Source organism: Trichomycterus rosablanca, chromosome 22, assembly GCF_030014385.1.
Source record: "Trichomycterus rosablanca isolate fTriRos1 chromosome 22, fTriRos1.hap1, whole genome shotgun sequence".
In the NCBI taxonomy this organism is placed as follows: domain Eukaryota; kingdom Metazoa; phylum Chordata; class Actinopteri; order Siluriformes; family Trichomycteridae; genus Trichomycterus; species Trichomycterus rosablanca.
In genome coordinates, this window is record NC_086009.1 from 17,223,326 (window position 1) to 17,242,949 (window position 19,624).

Here is a 19,624-nt window from a genome sequence, read left to right on the forward strand (position 1 = left end):
AACAGTGAGTGAAGAAAAAAACTTTCAAAACAGAGCTGCTGGTATTTGTATACAGTACACATCATATCCGCCGTGATTTATGCATCAAAAAATGTAACCTAAATTGTGCAAACATGAAAACATCATCAAAATAGGCTGATTTACTGAACTGCTGAAGAGTAAGCATATTTTGATGTACAGTGGTGGCCAAATGTCTCACACCACCAGTGAAAATGCTGTTATTTAATGCTATTGTTCATTTATTTTAAATGTAATACTGTAGAAATATCAGTTTGTTCTAGAAACTTTGCAACAACGACTTAAAGACCTAAATTCCTTTCCTTTAAAGCCACCTGGCCTAAACTTTATCAAGCATTTAAGGAAGCACTGTGTTCTAAGTTCTGGCTAAAACTATACATGTCACCTCTGTGAATTACAAAAAAAAAGAAAGAAAAAAAAACACTTAATCAGCCAAAAATCTGCTTATTCAGCACAAGTGAGTATCAGCAATAGAAGAGGTAGATAAAAATACTTACTCTGCAAGTAATCTCATAACTTTTGGAAAATGTCTCCTATTTATGTGTCCTTCATCATAATATACTATTAGATAGATAGATAGATAGATAGATAGATAGATAGATAGATAGATAGATAGATAGATAGATACCCAGGACCTTCTTGCTGTGAGAGTGACACTACTACCCACCAAGCCATCGTGCCGCTCCCATTAAGATAAATTAGCATACCTAAGGTTTGGTTAGTCACTAATGTTGGATATATTTCAATATATGTTTTATATATATATTTATATATATTTATATATATATATGGCACTGTCGCCTCACAGCAAGAAGGTTCTGGGTTTGATGCACAGGCGGGGTGGTCTGTGGAGTTTGCATGTTCTCCCCATGTCTGCGTGGGTTTCCTCCAGGAGCTCCGGTTTCCTCCCACAGTCCAAGGACATGCAAGTGAGGTGAACTGGAGACAATAAACTAATAAAATAAATAAATAAATGTATCTAAATGGCGACATATTCCCACGTACACTTTTAGGCTTTGTGTCAAACATTTCCAGAAAAGTGGAGCCTGTTAAAGTCGCAAACCCGTTTCTTTCTTCACTACTCATGGTTTTGGAACGGGATGTCCAACAAGCTCACGACGTTCATGTGTCCGCATACTTCTGATCATGGACAGTAGAAAGTGGATGTCAGATTAGGAGGCGGGTCGAGCAGGTGCGCAAAGATCACCAATGAGACGCGTGTTCACCACTGGCCGCCACTTTCAGCGCGGAGCCGCTAAACTGCGCTGTGTGGACGGAAGACTGTGATCTGTATGTGCGCAGGACTTGGCTGTGTTTGTACACACGACCGAGTTGTGTTGTACGGATGATTGCGCTGTGTGAGTACCGAGATCTGTGCGGAGGACTGCGCCCTGTCCTGCGCCCTGTCCTGCATGTTTGCGGAAGGATAAAGCGTATGTACGGAAGACTGCGCTCTGTGCTGCTCGGCGGTATGCGCACAGACAGCTCGTGCTGTTGAATGCACCGGAACGTGACAGCGCCGGAGAAATGGAAAGCACGTCGTGCGTTTGGTCTGGACTGGTCGGCAGCTCGGTTTTCGGCTGACAGCAGCTCTTGTCGGTTTTTGGAAGACAGAAGGAAAAGCCATGGAGAAGCAAGTGAGAGGGACGTCTCGGAAATCCGAAACCATTAAACACAAGGACAAGAAGCGAGGGTCTAACAGACCGTTCCGAAAGAAGTCGTTCAAATCCGTGGTGACCAAGATTTTCCAAAGTTTAGGCGTGTTACGCTGGGGAGGGATCCCAAAAGAGACGCTGGAAGCTGAGGACGACGATGGAGGGTTCCGGGCAGGAACGCAGTGCATTAATTCCCTAAATGGGAAAGAAGAGGACAGGACGAGTTTAATGAAAACCTCCACTTTACAGTCGCGCTCGTCTTTAAAAGAGCGGCTCTCGTTATCCTACGGGGATAAAACTCCGGGAGTTTTGGGTCTGAAGAACCACGGGAACACCTGCTTCCTGAACGCGGTGGTGCAGTGTCTGAGCAACACCGACCTGCTGGCGGAGTACTTGGGGTTGGAACACTACAAGTCGGATCTAGGTGAGAAGCTGGTGAGGAATGAAGATGTACCGGGAGAGGTGACCGAGCAGCTGGCATCTCTGGTCAGGGCGCTTTGGACTCTGGAGTACACCCCACAACTCTCTGTGGAGTTTAAGGTGATAGAAGATCTCCTCTTTCATTTTTACAACATTCAGGGACCTTTTGAAGTGCTTATCAAGTTAGTTAGTTAGTTGGGGCAGTCAGCATTCCAATTCATTTCAAAGGTTTGAATAGAACTAATGTAAGGACCTTTTTTAATCACACAGTTCTGTCAGACTGAGAAATAGTGAAGTGTCATTATTTACTCCAGAGTTTGCTTTTCCACACCTTTAAAGTCCACTGGTTGGTTGGTGTGCTTTCCAATTCCAGCCAACACTTGAACTTGCTTGAACTTGAAAATGACTGGCACCAGGAGCTTGAATTCAATCATTGGTGATGCCATATTCAGTCCTACAAGTTTGCTAAAGAGTGTTATGTTATAGAAGAGTTAAATTCTGTGGCTGCAAGGGTAGTGCTGCTAAAGTCATACATTATATTTATAACTCAAGTACATTTCAAAGTTAAACAATAGAATGGTTAATATGTATTTACAGTCAATCCCTGCTCATCAAAAAGGATTTAATCATAGGGTGTACATGAAAACCACAGCATTCTGCAGATCTTGTCACTTGATGTCACGTCTACACTACCTGAAATTGCCCTGTGACTTACGACACATCTGCTTACAGATGCCATGAAATAACACAAGCTATTGTAGGTCAGATGGGCTTAATGAAGGCCTTGCTTTACAGCAGGACGGTTTACTGTAGGCAATAAAATTACCCTGCAATTTGAAGTATTTACTTAGTAAAACCCTCAATCATCGGACACAAACCATCATCACTGATGAGATAAGCTAACAAGACTTTGAGAAATGTTTCAAAAACTAAAGTAAACTGCTGAACAGCTGACTGTGTTTTCGTTTCTGTGATTAATATAAGCCTTGATTAAGTGCAGCCTATTTTAAATCAGGGTAAACAGGAACGTAATGACATAATGAGAGCACTGGAACCTTGGTATTGTGTGTGAACAGCTTAAACTGCAGAAAGCACAAGGTAACTAAAACGCTGAACAAGCAGCTTAAAGTAACGAGTGTCTGTATGACTTTTTAATCGAAACACCTTTAGAACTCTACATCTAAGTGTGGGTTTATAGTCATTTTATAACAGTTATGTGTTTCTAACAGTAGCTCGGTAGGATACTTTGTTTTTATTATGGACTGTTACATTTCTACTGCAAGTTAGCCTTTTTTGACTCAAAAGATTCTTTGAGTGCTTCAGAACATCAGACCAATGTTTAAAACACTGTGAATGTTCAGAGTTTTGATGCAAAAGCCTTTCAAAAGTTTTTTTTCTTCCTTTTTGTATTGTTGTATTTTGTGCATTGTCCCAGTTTGGATGCACCTAATATCCACATGCGGTCTTGCAAACTCTGCCGGCTTATTAGAAAACGGCCACAGGCTATCATTCTTTCACCAACATGTATAAAACACTCGGCTGCATCTTTACACAAACCTCAGCACATTTGGAGGATCACACTTATTTCTGCTTACTTTTCCACCACTTCTGGGTACCTTGACCAGACCAGTAGAAGTTTACAACATACTGTTTTTGTTGAGACAGGGTTATATCACTTAGCACTTGTCCTGTAAGGTCATTCTATCTTTGTCAGTAAGCTTTGACTTTGCTGGTTTGTCCTGGTGACTGAAGTCTCTACTGTGCACTGCATACCACTTAGCATCTTGACTTCCCCATTTAATGATAATAATATTGGCTTCTCCAATTTTCAGCATGGTTAAACTGTAGTGGTCAATCTTTAACAAGAGTTAGAACAAGCCATTAAGAAAACGTTGAAGTACAATATACTAATCTAAAAAGTAGCTGTCTTAAGTACCTGTAAACAGCTTGCAAAATGTGTTTCTTCTTTAATATTTAAGGTTAAAATTTTAAGCATATTGTTGTGAGTAGTGTGAGGTTTGGGACGCAGCCCTTCACCTCACTGGCTGAAGCAGCATCTGTCCGTATGGTATAGCATGTAATATTTGATTCTGAATTATGTCATATATCATGCACTGTATCAAACAGCAGGTTTGTGCTAATCACTGCTTGTCTGTCTATTTTGTGCAGAAATTAGATATATTATATTATTATTATTATATTATATAATATTTTGCAGTAAAATATAAAGTTTTTACATTTATTATGACCTATGAGGGACAGCCTGAGTTTGTAAGCAATGTCTAATAATTTGTGTACAGTGAGGCCCGTCACCAGCAAATAATCTTTCATTTAAATTACAGAATCATCAGAAATAAATGATCGCTAGAACTTAAGTCACTTGATGTGAACTGTTTTGTGTTTCTCAAAGTTACAGTGTTCTTCAGACTTCAGTCACTAGATAAAAAACAATGACTTTATGGTCAGATCTAGAGGGCACCTAGCTCTAATTTTCTCATTGTAACAAACTCGGGGATGATTTCACCCCACCAGTATAACTGGGTGTGTTCGGTTAAAAGAAATAAATACCTGCTGACTCTTTGTGTGCTGTTGCCTCTGTTTTTAATAGCCTGGAACCTGACCTGTCACAGCTAAATTCTTAGCATAGCTTTGGAGATAAGAGTGTTTGGATGTTTCCCACAGCAGAAACTCAAACAAAGCGGTCGTTAAATGGTCAAATGAATCTGACTGTCTTTATTATCTAAAGACCATTTTACCAGCATAGCGTACGTTACCGCATCACTGCTGAGTCACAGCAGGACAGAAGGAAGTATGATTTTGAGAGGTGAGAACACAGCCAGACAAGAGAAATACAGAAATCCACATTTAGGCTTCAAAACACGGGCAGGTAGAGAGAAAAAACAGAAACTACCAACCAAGGACAGATAACACAGATAACACAACCATGATGTGAATTTCTTTTTAAGTGCCAAAAGTATATGGTCACACAAAATCACTTATATGAAATAGATTACATTTACATTTTCGGCATTTAGCAGACGCCTTTATCCAAAGCGACTTACAGTACTGTGACAGTATACTGTCCAAGCAATTGAGGGTTAAGGGCCTTGCTCAAGGGCCCAACAGTGGAAACCTGGCATTGGTGAGGCTTAAACCAGCGACCTTTGGATTACTAGTCCAGTACCTTAACCATTAGGCTACAACTACCCTACGATTAGATTAGATGCTTTCAAGTTTGTTGCAGCAGTTTGGGGTTCTTTCCTATTCCAGCATGACTGTGTATAAAGTCTAGAAAAACAAGCTTATGAAAAAAAAGTTTCAAATGTCCTGTGCAGAACCTGTAAATGGATGAACATGTATTCTGCACTTTATAAATCAGGCACTTATGGCAGAGTGGTAAAACAGAAGCCACTTGGCAGCCCGCTTTGAGTTTGCTAAATGACGTGACGAAAAAGATTCTCTGTTGTGATGAGCCAAGTAATGTCCAAGTAATAAAAATGTTATTGTAGGAAGTTGAAAGTTCACTTCAGCTGTGTGTTGTGTGTTTAAGAAAGCAGTACACACCTTAACCACTAAATGCTTTCAGTTATTAAATTCCCTCTATTTACTGCAGGACTGACTGACCTCACCCATTACAGAGAATTGTTTTTATTGTTATAATAGCCTTTCCTAAGGAGTCGACTCTTTCACAGATTCATTTTTTACTTAATACAACTATTTAAAGCAGTTCCATATGGGAGGTTATAAAAGTACCTGTCTCTGTATCTGTTATGATTTCTTTACTGACTGTTGACCTTGAAAATGGATCTGATTGGAGCTCCATTAGTATATTTTGGTGCTGATACTGAATTACTTTGAGCACAGTGTCAGCCCGCAGGCTGTGTGAATGGTTTTCTGATAAAAGAGAAAGGATGTTGCATTGTCTGGGCAGACGTTGGCATTATTTAACGTGCCCAACCTAAACTGAAATTCAATTATTAGATCAGGGGTGTCAAACTCATTGTCACAGAGGGCCACATCTGCATTATGCTGGTCCTGAAAGGGCCGATTGTAACGTGTCCTGATGTGATTGCAGTCGCCTTTTAAGTCTTGGACAATTTGATGTTTTTCTTGGAGGCAGAATTCTGTGTTTGGTGTCAAAATGCGAAATTTATACTGTACATTTATAATGTATATCTACATTTATATTGTACTCCTTTACCACAGACATGGCCTCATAACACAAGAGACGTACCAGTTTATCTTCTTAAAGCACAAACTTGTTTTCACTTTCCCATCTTTCATTAAATTTCCTCCTTTTGCTTCAGTTTTATCTTCTTGTACATTTTGGGATTATTTGTAAATATTTCTCAACATCACTTGTTGGAAAACCGCCTCAGTTAAACACTGATGTGGAAACTCTGCCATCTAGTGGCGGGATGCGGTCACTTTGCGGGTCACAAAATCGGCATGCATTGTGGGAGATGCAGTTTATGTGCGATTTTACAGTGTATTTTAAGACAATCATACGTCTTTTAAGCTCTCGCGGGCCACATAAAATGACGTGGCGGGCCGGATTTGGCCTGCAGGCCTTGAGTTTGACACATGTGGACTAGAAGGGTGTTCCAATACTTTTGTTTATATATTGTATATTAAATAATAGAAAACAAAGCAGGAATTACTACTTGTTTTTACCCTGTATGTTTATCAAAGAATGACTGAAATATTTCACATTATTTTACTATTTCTTAGCTTTTGTGGATAATCGTTAGGTTATGTGTGACCATGTTTGGTTGGTAGAGTAGGTGAATGTTTGAATGGTCAATCCGAGAGCACCTTGGTGATGTATCCACATTTAGATTTTACTCTACATTGCATCCTATTGTGTACAGTTCATTTAATGACATTATTTTTATCATTATATCTTCTTACCACTTTATTAGAAGCGATCTGGGCTACATTCAAATGAATTTAAAGATAGACTAACTCATGATCACTAATTTTTCATTTTTTTACTTTTCCATAAAGAAAAGGTACAGATGGTGCCACTTATATTTCAGTCTGCCAAAAAAGGCCACGAGATCCTGGTGGGACTGAGTTTAAAATAGTCTAGCGTATGGAACCGAAAAAAATGGGCTTGGCACATGCTAATTGCCTCGATTAGCATGCACTCAGTCGCTTGATGTGACAGTGCCATTTTTTGTTAGCTAGAGAACTGTAAAGACTCAAATAAGATTGCTTGGTGTTGATTACTCACTTCTTATGCTAACAAAGCCATCATCAGAAGTGAGTAAACATCACTCAGCTATGCAGCAGAATGCTGTTTACATCCTCCAGCTGGTCCCTTTTTTTGCATCCCGGTTTCTAACAAGCTGGTGATTTCTGTATTAGATTGCTGACTGGTGTTTTTGTACATCATGACTATTTAACAGGATTTATTTATTTATTAGGATTTTAACGTCATGTTTTGCACTTCGGTTACATTCATGACAGGACAGGTAGCTACTGGTTACAGAAGATTCATCAGTTTGTGTCTTTAATATCAAACACGGTCATGTAGCTCTCATTCACCTCACTTGCATGTTTCTGGACTGGGGGAGGAAACCAGAGCACCTGGAGGAAACCCAGGTAGACACGGGGAGAACACTCACCCGGACCACTCCACCTGGGAATCGAACCCAGGACCTTCTTGCTGTAAGACGACAATGCTATCCACTTAGCCACCATGCCGCCCATTTGGCAGAATAAGTAGACAGCACACAAATTGGATGCAAAAGGAACATGTTTAATCCATGATGCTGTAGCGTTTGTTTGTGTTCAATTGTGTCCAGTTGTGCTTTTTATTTATGTTTTGGATGTGAATTTTTAATAAGTGATTTTAATATCCACTGAAGAGGGAAAATAAAAGCTTTATAGATATTCTGGGTCACCTTTGTGTTGCTTCTCAATTGCAGATGATTGTGTCCAAGTATGGTGCGCAGTTCCGAGGGAATTCCCAGCACGATGCTCTGGAGTTCCTGCTGTGGCTGCTTGATCAGATCCATGAAGATGTAAACTCATCTTCGTCACCCTGTGGAAACAACCGGAGCAAAACCAGTGGAAAGGTCAGTTTACTAGGTTTACTAAGTTTTCTAACGGTTTGAGTAAGTCATTGGGTCATTTTAAACATGACCTGTCAGCGTGAGTGGAAAATGTGAAAAGAACAATAAACAATTAATGTATGCATACACACACACACACACACACACACATCACTTTTCTTCATAGTTACCTTCCGATGCATTTTTCCCAGCGTCAAACCAACTTTTTAAGTAGCCACTGATGCATCCGCTGCTTTCACATCATCATCACATGAAAATCTTCTTCCACTGAAAGCTTATTTGAGCATCCAAAAAGGTGGAAATCAGGTGGTGCTAAATTCGGACTATAAGGTCTTTCAGACATGACCGATTACTACTCCTCCCACCCTCACCGCTTCCAACCAAAATACAAAAGTTTGAAAGCTTTTTGTATATACATATACACCTTATTTTACAAACACACAAAATACCTTGTACTAAGTGAATAAGCAGCAACTTTACTGTAACAGAATCATGAAGTTTTGAATACAAAGTGCTTATAAGCACAGTTTTTATCGCTGCTATTTTCCACTCTTGTTAAACTTAGAAAGTAAGAACAAAATGCATCTTTACTTTGTGATTCAGGCTGCCAACTTTATCCTGGCTGTGGTTTATTTTTGAGACTGAAGTCTGAATGTGGTTATATGAGGTGTTTATTGCACTACATTGGCTGTAGAACTTTTATATTGTGTCCTAAGTAGTGAGCCTTTGCTTTTAAAAATCCACTACTGAGTTGGTTTTTTTGGAGGAGGATCATGGGTAAACAAATGAAAATGTAAAACACAGAGCATTCTTTGATGTCAAATATTTACATACATTTGAGGATGACCATAGTTCTGACCTCAATATGTGGACGGAACTCAAAAGCAGCAAATCCTGACACACAGATTGGTCAAAGATCCAACCAAGAGCACTTGGGTGGCGCAGTGATCTAACAAGCCAGCCCACCACTACTGAGATCTGGAGCGCTTGAGTTTTAATCTCACCTCTCATGTCTTAGTTGAGCTGTGATCAGTTGTTACTGGGCCAGCTACTCGGTCCACCATCTGACGATAATTGAGTTCTCCACAAGTAGTAAAAACAGATTTTTATTAGCACTTTACATGCTGAGGAGATGCTGAGAGTTCTATACATCTGGTAAAGGTGTCATTAATACACTAGTTAATTTACAAAGGTTATTTAATAGTAAAAGTTAGTGTAGTATAGGAAAGTTGTAGCCTAGTGGTTAAGGTACTGGACTAGTAATTAGAAGGTCGCTGGTTTTAAGCCCCACCACTGCTCGGTTGCCACCGTTGGGCCCTTGAGCAAGGCTTTTAACCCTTGATTGCTTAGACTGTATACTGTCACAGTACTGTAAGTTGCTTTGGATTAAAAAAAAGCATCTGTCAAATGTGTGCAATGTAAAAATTGGCTGGACACATTTAATTTTAAAAGCAAATTTAAATACTTTATATTTAGGGTTGTATTCTTTTTGGATATTATGTGATTCATTGGCCCCCAACTAACTGCAAATGTAGTGATGTGGCTTATCATGTTCTAAAGAATTGTGTGTCTTCAACTTTATGTCAGCAGTCTGACTCAAGCTTTTCCCTTTTCAACATCACAATACACTGACATGAGGTCCATAGAGAAATAGGGATGAATCGGAACGCTGATCACTGAGAACGCTGGTCTTATTGCCATAAATCAGTGCCAGTCTTTACTATGGCTGAATGAAACTTCACATGTTTTAAACATAGTGCAAAGCCTATATAGTAAAAATTAGAGTCTTTTATGGAAGCAAAATAGAAGTACTGACTACACATCATTTGGGAAAAAATAATAATAAACAAAAAATCTGAAATATATAGTGACCCCAGTGTAACGTGAGTAATGCAGAGGAGTGTAAGGTCACCCTTGTTTCAGTGCATCTCATGTTTATCAGTATAGAAACACGTGTTGGAGGAAGGCACTGCGTGGTACTGGAAGACTCCAGCATTCCTACAGTGCTGTGCCTTTAACAGAGATTTGCTCACACAGGGAGGATGCCGGGCATTTAGATGTAGACCTCTCAGCATTTTTTATCTCAGAACCCTGGACTGGAACGAATGTTCTGTGAGGAAAAAAGGAGAAAGTGTTTCGGCTGAGCGAGACCTTGAGGCCCTCCCTCAGTGATTCACACAGTTGGGTAGCAGCTACTGTATGTAAGGATCACCAAGTACAAAGAGAAGAATCTGCTTTGATCTGGCCCTCCCTAATCTATACGTGGGCCGAAGCCTTTTTTCTTTTCAACTGGTGTGACTAAATAGTTTATTTTAAAATATGTCAATGTTTTCGACTATGTGTATGCCTGAGCCAATAATACTTACCTAGGAATGCACATTTTGCCAAATTCTTGTAGCCAAAAACCAACTGCCATGAGTCTACAGCTAACCATTAACCGACACCCTTATAGCAACCCATTTTGGGCAGTTGTGACCAAATACAATTTAAGCATTTAAAGTGAATGGCCTTGCTCGAGAGCCCAACAGTGACAATCTAGCAGTGTTGGTACTTAAACCACTGAAATCCCGATTACTAGTCAGTTACCTTAACTGCTGAGCTACCATTGCAAATGTGAAATTAAATTGCTAAAATAAAATTAAAACTGCTTAACATACCAAACATGGCAGTAATGTAGAACATTAACATGGATATGGCTAGAGCTACACTTTAAATTCATTGGTTGAGCAGACCATTAAAGGGTTGAAATTGTAAAAACACATCTAGAGCTTTAAGAGTTAAGGAAGGACCTACTATGGCCTGATAATGCTGATGTGTTCCTCTGATTTGCTGTCCCTTCTGTAGGTCTTGACCTCTTGATTAAGTTCAGTGTGAGGCAGGCCACCAAAAAAAAAGACGCCTCAATTAAGAGTCCCGGCGAGCAGGTGGGAAGCCCAGGCCGACCCTGATCTTGTTTCTGTAATTGTTTCGTGTGTGTGGGGACATCTGGAAATCCAGAAAACAGGGGAATTTCCCGTCTCTAGCCCCAGATAGAAAGCACTACACGAGGCTCACAGCATTAGACATTTTATACTAAGTACCCAAAATTAAATGGAGGGTAACAAGTGCACACTTGTTAGCACAAAAAGATAGACCCTGCACATACCAGCACAGAGTCTCAGTGCCACCCAACTTGGCATTTGCTTTGGTTTGTTTACGAGGCATCACTTTGGAAACAGAGCTTGTATGAAGCCGTCCATAAGGAATGAAAGCCAGCTTTTGTGAGGAGGCAGAAGAAAGAGGAGTTTGTTTCACACATTTGGGCTGGAGGAGAGAAAACGATAGGTGAGAACTTCACTCCCGCACAGGGAAGCTCTGAGAGATGGATAACGAAATAGTCGGGGCCTCAAAAGAGTTTTAGCTTCATAAATGTTCTGTTATTTGCTTACAGATGTGGTCAAAATATTGGTACCATTCCAACTTCATTTAAAAAGCCTTCAGTTTTATCTAGTGTGTGTTGCGTCAGTTATTCTTTATTCCACTTGTTTGGAACAGAAACGTTACTTTTGATTTACGAGTGATCACCTTATCTAAAGTATTTTTTCCTTTTGGCTACTTACATATTCAGGGGTCGCCACAGCGGATCTGGTCTGCATAGCAGGCTTGGCACTGTTTCTTACACCGGATGCCCTTCCTGATGAAACTCTGTGTTACACAGTATGCATGATGTTTTTTTCCCAATAGGTTCTTTTCTATCCTATGAAGAATGAGTTGATGTGGCTGACCAAAAAAATCTCTAATATTGTTCCATCTGTCTAAAGCACATTCTTCCAGAAGGACAGTGGTTTGTCAGCATGCCTTGGCTGGCTATTATTCAAGTATCAATGTAATCAGTTTCTGATGTGACTGACTCATTGGTGTTTAATATGATTATTGAGCTAGACTTAGTCAATAGTTATTCAGTAGATTTTTAATGCCTCTGCTAACAACCTTGGGTTTCTGGTACATTTTTTTATACCTGGGTATGTGTCGTTTTCAGGTAAGAGCTGTTTTAAGTGAATGTTGAGGGCTGCTTAGAGTTGAAGAGCCATTTATTTATTCATTTATTTTGGCAATGATGTAAAACAAGGACCCATGTTGGAACTGAGAGTGTTGGCTGTTACTTGTGTGCTAAGCCAAAACATAGATGAGTCACTGAAAAGAACTGGAACGCTCATCACTAGCGGAAATAGCCCTCGCATCTGGCTCCATTCTAACAAAGTTTTTAGACACTTTTTAGTGCACTAGAGAGTGTGTATATTAATGGTGTCTGTACTGGATCAGTGTAGTGCACTAGTATGCAATTTAGAAAGCTGCTCCAGTTAAGCATGTAGAAGCAAAATTGAATTAGATGAAATATTAAATGTATCATTTATTATTTAAATGGGTCACTATAGCTTGACAGTTAACTAAAAAGAATTTGACAACATTTTTATTTATAGTTTGTTTTACTGGATAATGTTTAGAAGGCTTATATAGATTAATTGTTTTGTTTTATAAAGAAAGGACTGCGTTTAATATTATTTTAGCTTCGTGGTGTCGCACTGGTACAGAAAATCATGACAACCAGTAATAGGTTTTGAGACAATTTTATTCCTAATAAAAGATCACAGTGACTAAATGGAAAAATGTATTTAACCTTTTGCTTGAATTGTTCTCCTAAGAATATGTTTTGTACCTGTAGTATGTTTTACCCTAAAATATAACAATATACAAGGAACAGCAGTGTAATATTTACCTTTAATTAGTTTAAAGTACATTACATGGACTTTCTTATGTAAACATCATACAGTAAGAAAACACGTTGCATGTTGTAGCCTAGTGGTAAAGGTAGTGGGCTAGTAATTAGAAGGTTGTTGGTTCAAGCCCCACCACTGCCAGGTTGCTGCTGTTAGGCCCTTGAGCAAGGCCCTTAATTGCTTATACTGTATACGGTCACACTACTGTAAGTCGCTTTGGATAAAGGCGTCTGCTAAATGCTGAAAATGTAAATGTAAAACAAAGGCCACCTAAAGACCAGGGCTTCACCTGAGCAACAAGCACAAGAACATTTTGGTTATATCAACTATTAGCAACAAAGATGTAGCTGAGAATAGAATTGGGAGCTGCGTATAAGACCTGAGCCCAGCTGTACACTGGAAGAAAGACAGGAAGTCCATGGAGGGAATGTAAACCCTTTCCTCATTGGTTACTAAGGCAGGAAACTGGAGCACAGTGTGCACACTTGTGGCAGGAGTTCAGTGTGGGCACAATAAAGAGGACCATCTGGTACAAAGCTCCGGAGACATTTTAGACATTATCTTACCACAGCTAGCAGAAGTAACAATAAATGATATCAGTTACAAAGAACAATGAATTGCTGTGTGTATTGGTGTCCCTGAAGCCCTTGTAGGCATGAAGAATCATTGACAATTCAACACTGCAGTCTGCACTGTGGTCAGTGGTTTCTGAACATTAAATTCACTTCTTACTTATTTTTTAAATATGAATATACCAGTGTAAATGAGACATAAAGTTAAAATCATGCCATACTCATCACAAGCTGTAACTGGAGCCAAGGATTGAACCTAGGTCCTCAAAACACAAGCTGCTATGTAGCACCCACTTTACCAGATTTGTCAGCTTTTCTCATTTGTTGTTGAACCACAGCACTCTTTCTACGTCTGTAAACAAGACTGGCTCATGCACATTGAGGATGGGTGAGGGTGGGATCTACTGTCCAGTTTTGCTGTCTAGATGCCCATTTTCAGTGATTTTAATGGTGACAGGAGTTAGCAAGGGCACTCTGACATACAGAAGGGTTCGAGGCATTGTCGAAGTTAAAATTATCTGGAGTTTGAGCTACAATAGCCCTTCTGTTGGTATGTACAAGACATAATGGATCTGTCCGAAAACCTAGTGAGCTGCCTTGTTGCCTACTGTCTACCTGGGAGCTGCCTAAGTAGAGAGAATTCTAACAGGACCTCGACTTATAAGACAGATTATTCAGACACACTACTTAGACAGTGATTACCGTGATTATGTCACCACAGTTTTGCTTACTAAGCTAACACTGTTAGCCTTAAGTCATTCAAACCAATGAACTAAGGCGGCGCAACCCGCTAGCATGCCAGCTAACGTCTCTCTACGTGTACCGAAAACAGCGAGCCCGAATTTGCAAATAAATGACACTTAAACTCCTTTATACAAATTAAAAATAAATGAGAATTAATTCCCATTTGAAAAGAACTCTGTTTGTTGTTCCGCATTCGTCCGCAATATTTATAATTTTTTGTGAGACAAGTTGTGTCTCACTGAATGCTGGGATTGTCTTCACCGCTAAGGAAGCATTGGATGCTCCCTCGTTATTCAGTCAGATTATCACTCATAATTAAGGCACCTTAGTAGGCAGCATCTTAAGGTATCTAAGAATTCAGACAGCCTCCCTCTTGAGAGCGCGTAGGATGACGTAAAATGCATCTATGTAGAGAGATCACTGGGTTTTCGGACAGACCCGAAATGTCTGTTAATATCGATGAAAATTTTCTGTTTGTGGCTTGTCCCCTTTCAGACCACTGTCAGTTGGTACTCAGCCCACCATTTAGATATCCCTGACCATGACATTCACAACTGTTACGAAATAGGTTTTGTGGTCCAAATATGTTGGCTGATGCATTTTTCTTATTAAATTCAGTAAACATTGGAGCACTGACTGGACTGTTATACTCACTGGGGGTTTTATTACACAAAACTAAATAAACCCTTCATACCCTGTGTGTATTGTATTGCACACTGAGGTCAGAGTGCTGGAGTATTGTTCCTGCTCTTTTCCTTTTCCTTTTCTTTGATTAACACTGTCTTGTTCAATGCTAATGGCTTCCTGTGAGATTCAGCCAACCAACAAAGACAAAGATTTAAGCTAAAAAAGGTCAGATCCAAAATTTCCTTCCTGTTTGTGAACACTGACCAGTAATACGACTTGCTGGTTGGTGCAGTGCGTATAGTCTGTATTTGAGACTTTGAGTGTCGGTGAAACTGTTCTAGTTCTGGAGCACTAATACAGTCAGAGACATTTAACATCAAACCGCCTTTTCCTCTCATGCTTTGCTCTTGAATATAATTTTTTTCATTTTTAAGCAGTCTGCAGGGACTGTGTAGATCTCTGCCGGAGTATCTAGAACCCACCCAAGGCTACTAATTTGATCTTGCATCAGCTCGGGACATCAGCTCGGGACAGGTAGACTGTACTTGACGGAGTGGGTTATGACCCTGTTTTCTAACAAACCTTGTGTTCCCCTATTACACTGAACTATAATAAGAAATGATATGAATGTCATTGACCACTATTGTTAAAACTTTGTACCTGCAAGTATTGATGGTATAAGTAGGATAAAATCTTTAAAACAAACCTAATGTAATAAAATAAAAGACTTGTTGGTGGAAACTAGACTTCATGTCATTGTGTTTCTCCCCTACGTCTGTTTTTTATTTCATTATAATATTTAATTAGCCAGTATTTTTACATAGCATACTAAATTGGTCAAATTAGGGCAGTTGAAGCCTAGCGGTTAAAGTGCTGGCCTAGTAATCGAAAGGTCGCTGGTTCAAGCCCCACCACTGCCAGGTTGCCACTGTTAGGCCCTTGGGCAAGGCCCTTAGTCCTCAATTGCTTAGACGATATACTGTCACAGTACTGTAAGTCACCTTGGATAAATATCAGCGCTGATGGAGTTTTTAAACACCTCACTGTCACAGCTGGACTGAGAATAGTCCACCAACCAAAAGTATCCAACCAACAGTGCCCCGTGGGCAGCGTCCTGTGACCACTGATGAAAGTCTAGAAGATGACCAACTCAAACAGCAGCAATAGATGAGCGATCGTCTCTGACTTTACATCTACAAGGTGGACCAACTAGGTAGGAGTGTCTAATTGAGTGGACAGTGAGTGGACACGGTATTTAAAAACTCCACAACACACACTAACACACCACCACCATGTCAGTGTCACTGCAGTGCTAAGAATCATCCACCACCTAAATAATACCTGCACAAGAACAGGGTGCAAGCAGGTTAAAAAGTGGTCCTTGAGGTAAATCATGCTAGCATCACTGCTGAGATCTGGTAAACGGTTGCCAAATAGATCTAGAACTGCTCTGCCAAGAACTTTTTTTTCATTAAGTACCAAGGGTTTCATCTGTCTAACTTTTGATTTTTGCATTGGGAGGAACCAGGCCCTACACTTCTCTCAGCAAGGATGAATGTAGGATGACAATAAATCGAAAAAGAGACAGACCAACAGGGTGGACAAAAGGGGTTCAGGTAAATTGTGAATCATCACTTAATGTCAAAAAAATGACGTTGCTGGGATGTGAACAGCTGATCTAGAACTGATTTCTCATAACACATTAAGTCAGCCAGTGGTGGGGAGGCTCGTATTTCTACATTCCATAAAGCAACTAAAATGGGATGGCTTCATTCCTGTGTGTCGATAGAGTCAGGGAGGTGAATCACTAACAAGTGAGTCAGCTTCAGTATGCAACATGTGACAGCTCTTTGTCTGTGTTTAGATCGGACGGGATGCAAAATGATTCCTGCTTCATACATCTGCCCAACCAGCGTCGTCTTCATCATAATAAACCATGATTCTCTTACTCGTTTTTGAACTTGAACAGCAATTATTAGTGGACATTCAAATTTTACACATTTTAACACATAGCCAATTAGGATTAGCTGGCGGTTACTTTTGACGATATTGTGTACATTTGGCACTCATAAATGCACTGATTTTGCTGGTTACTGCAAAATTTGTTTTATTATTTGTTTTGAAAACATCTGCTGAAATATTGCTTAGGTAGGGATGCTCTTCACTCTCCTCCTCTGTCCTCTAGAACATCCAGCTATTTTTAGAAAGGAGCCCAGAAGGTGGGCTCGCCATCACCGGAGTAAGACGTCCGTTATCCATTAACACTGTGTGTATTTCTGTCTTTCTGTGCTAGTTGTGTGCACTTTTATTGCACCGTGCAGGGGTGCGGGGTCACCCTTCTGTTTTCAGGAATGTAAATTATTAAGCACTTTGCTGACATCAAGCTGTAAAACCCTTTTCGAATCCTTTCAGGATTGGTTGAATGCCCATGTCTGTCATGTGTGTGTACCAGGCTGTACTTGAACGTGTTTGGTGAATTAATGACACCAGGGTTCATTTAAATGGAAGTCTCGTTTCATCCCTGGGCTTAAGTGCTGTGACTGTAGCTGTGATCCTGGATATGTGATTCTGAGTAATTTAATTATTCATTTTAGGGGTGGCACGGTGGCTCAGAGGGTAGCACTGTCGCCTCACAGCAAGAAGGTCCTGGGTTCGATTCCCAGGTGGAGCGGTCTGGGTCCTTTCTGTGTGGAGTTTGCATGTTGTCCCAGTGTCTGTGTGGGTTTCCCCACTTGCACAGTCCAAAGACGTGCAAGTGAGGTGAACTGAAGATACAAAATTGTCCGGGAGTGTGTTTGACATTAAACTTGAACTGATGAATCTGGTGTAACCAGTAATTACTTGTTCTGTCATGAATGTAACCAAAGTGTGTAAAACATGACATTAAAGTCCTAATAAATAAATAAATAGATACTTAACTCATTTGTATCCCAACCTCAATCAGGCACACAGAAAGATCATAAAGACCATAAAGTCAAGAGCAGCTGAGTTCAGGTCATTGCAGCTGAGTTCGGCTGCTCCGTTAGCTCTCAGTTGCGTGTGGAAAGTGACCTAAATCAGTTTCCAAGCTCATGTACCAGGATGCTCATTGGTTCGTTTCACATGCCATCTCAGGTTAGATGATGACAGTTTTGCCTTTCTGTGCCCACATGATAGTTCAAGCCACTGTCAGTTCTTGTAATGTGCATAAACCTTAGTGGATGGTAGAAGTAGAAACTAAGACCGTTAATTGATACCTGAACACAACACAGGCTTCAGAGAGATGAAATCAAAGCTCTAGCCAAGTCTGCCATTTGGAGGTGGCACCTTTGGCAGTCTGCAGGCTTGGCAGGGTGTCAGATGATTGTGCTCTTCATGAATGGACTAGCTCCAGATTATTTTCTTGTCTTGGTCTTTGATGTTTTTTACCCTCCTGTTTTACCTCAAGGACTGATAAAATCACAGCTTGTTATATGGAGATTATATGGAGTGAAAGACTGTTCAGTGGAATTAAACCAAGTCAGCGGGACTGGCCTGTTTTACACATGGTCAAAAATATGTGTGAACCACTTTAACCAGTGGATTTAGGATGAAACTTGCTCAACATCACAACCTTTCTTATGTTGACACCTAATTATGAACTTGCTGGGTATTGCATTCCAAATCCATGGGCATCATTCTGGAGTTTCCCATCTGCAGGTATAGACTACACAAGCTAAAGAGTGTGTCTGGGGGAATGTGTTCCTATTCAATAAAAGGCCCTCAATCGATGTTTCATTTCATTCCAGAGGTGTTCAGTGGACATCAAATTCTGGTCCAGCATTGTGACTATTCTGCATGTTTTTAGAAAGTCCTGCATGCTGAGTATTCGTTAGTCTGACCATCTTTGCACAGGAGGTGCAGCTATAAATAAATAGTAATAAGCACAATTCATCAGTTTAGTCATCATTTGCTGTGCAGCTGCTAGTGTAGATCTTCTTCAACAGCTGCTGTTATTTAAATGAATCCTATTAAACTCAAAAGACTGTTAAAACAGTCACAACACCACTGATAATGTACTAATGTGCACTCTGTAGTACATCAGTATGTGGAATGAGACACAGCATTACATCTCGTGACCTTATTGGTCTGATGCATTTCTTTGTCAATATTTTGTTTAAATTAAGCACATTGTATTGAACTGGATAGACAGTTAGCAGACACAGTTTTATGGTTCACATTGACTCAGTAATTGTATACCTATATAAAGTATACTGTGTGCACATACAAAGTGCCAATATTAATAATATAATATTAAAGATTGTTATTAATAATAATGATTCTTATTATCACCATTATTATTAGTGTAGTTGATAATAATAACATTATCGGCCTAAATAGTTTGATTAAAAAAAAGATTTTTTTGGACAGAATAGTGTCTAAGTCATATGTTTAAAAATCCAGTTGTCATTAGATGTACAACCAGAAACAAATATGGCTTGGATCTGCATTTATGAGGAAAAAATCCAGTTTTTAACAAAAATAGGAATTGGCGAAGGTGAAAATGATATTTGGCCTAATAGTTTAACCTAGATGTAGTTAGGACTTTTACACTGCTGTTGTGTAATAACCTCATTGTGCTTCCTCTAGGATACAAAGTTCAGCTTTTGATTGTAAAGATACTGAGCAATAATAAAAGCCCAGCCAATAATCTTTCATTCAGCAGTGTAGGTGAAAGTACTTTAATAGTCCACTGATAAACAATAAGTCATACACAATTTTGTGTTACACCA

At 39.8% G+C, this 19,624-nt stretch overlaps 1 protein-coding gene across 1 annotated transcript in view; it reads left to right on the forward strand.

Annotated features, from left to right (window-relative positions):
• Positions 1–1,643: 1,643 nt before the first annotated feature.
• The window catches only part of usp43b (ubiquitin specific peptidase 43b), a 39,425-nt gene continuing 21,444 nt past the window's right edge, over positions 1,644–19,624 (forward strand). The window contains exons 1-2 of the mRNA XM_063019086.1: positions 1,644–2,213; positions 8,027–8,176. Of these exons, the coding sequence (XP_062875156.1) occupies positions 1,644–2,213; positions 8,027–8,176 (720 nt within the window). The remainder of the gene's footprint in view (positions 2,214–8,026; positions 8,177–19,624) is intronic.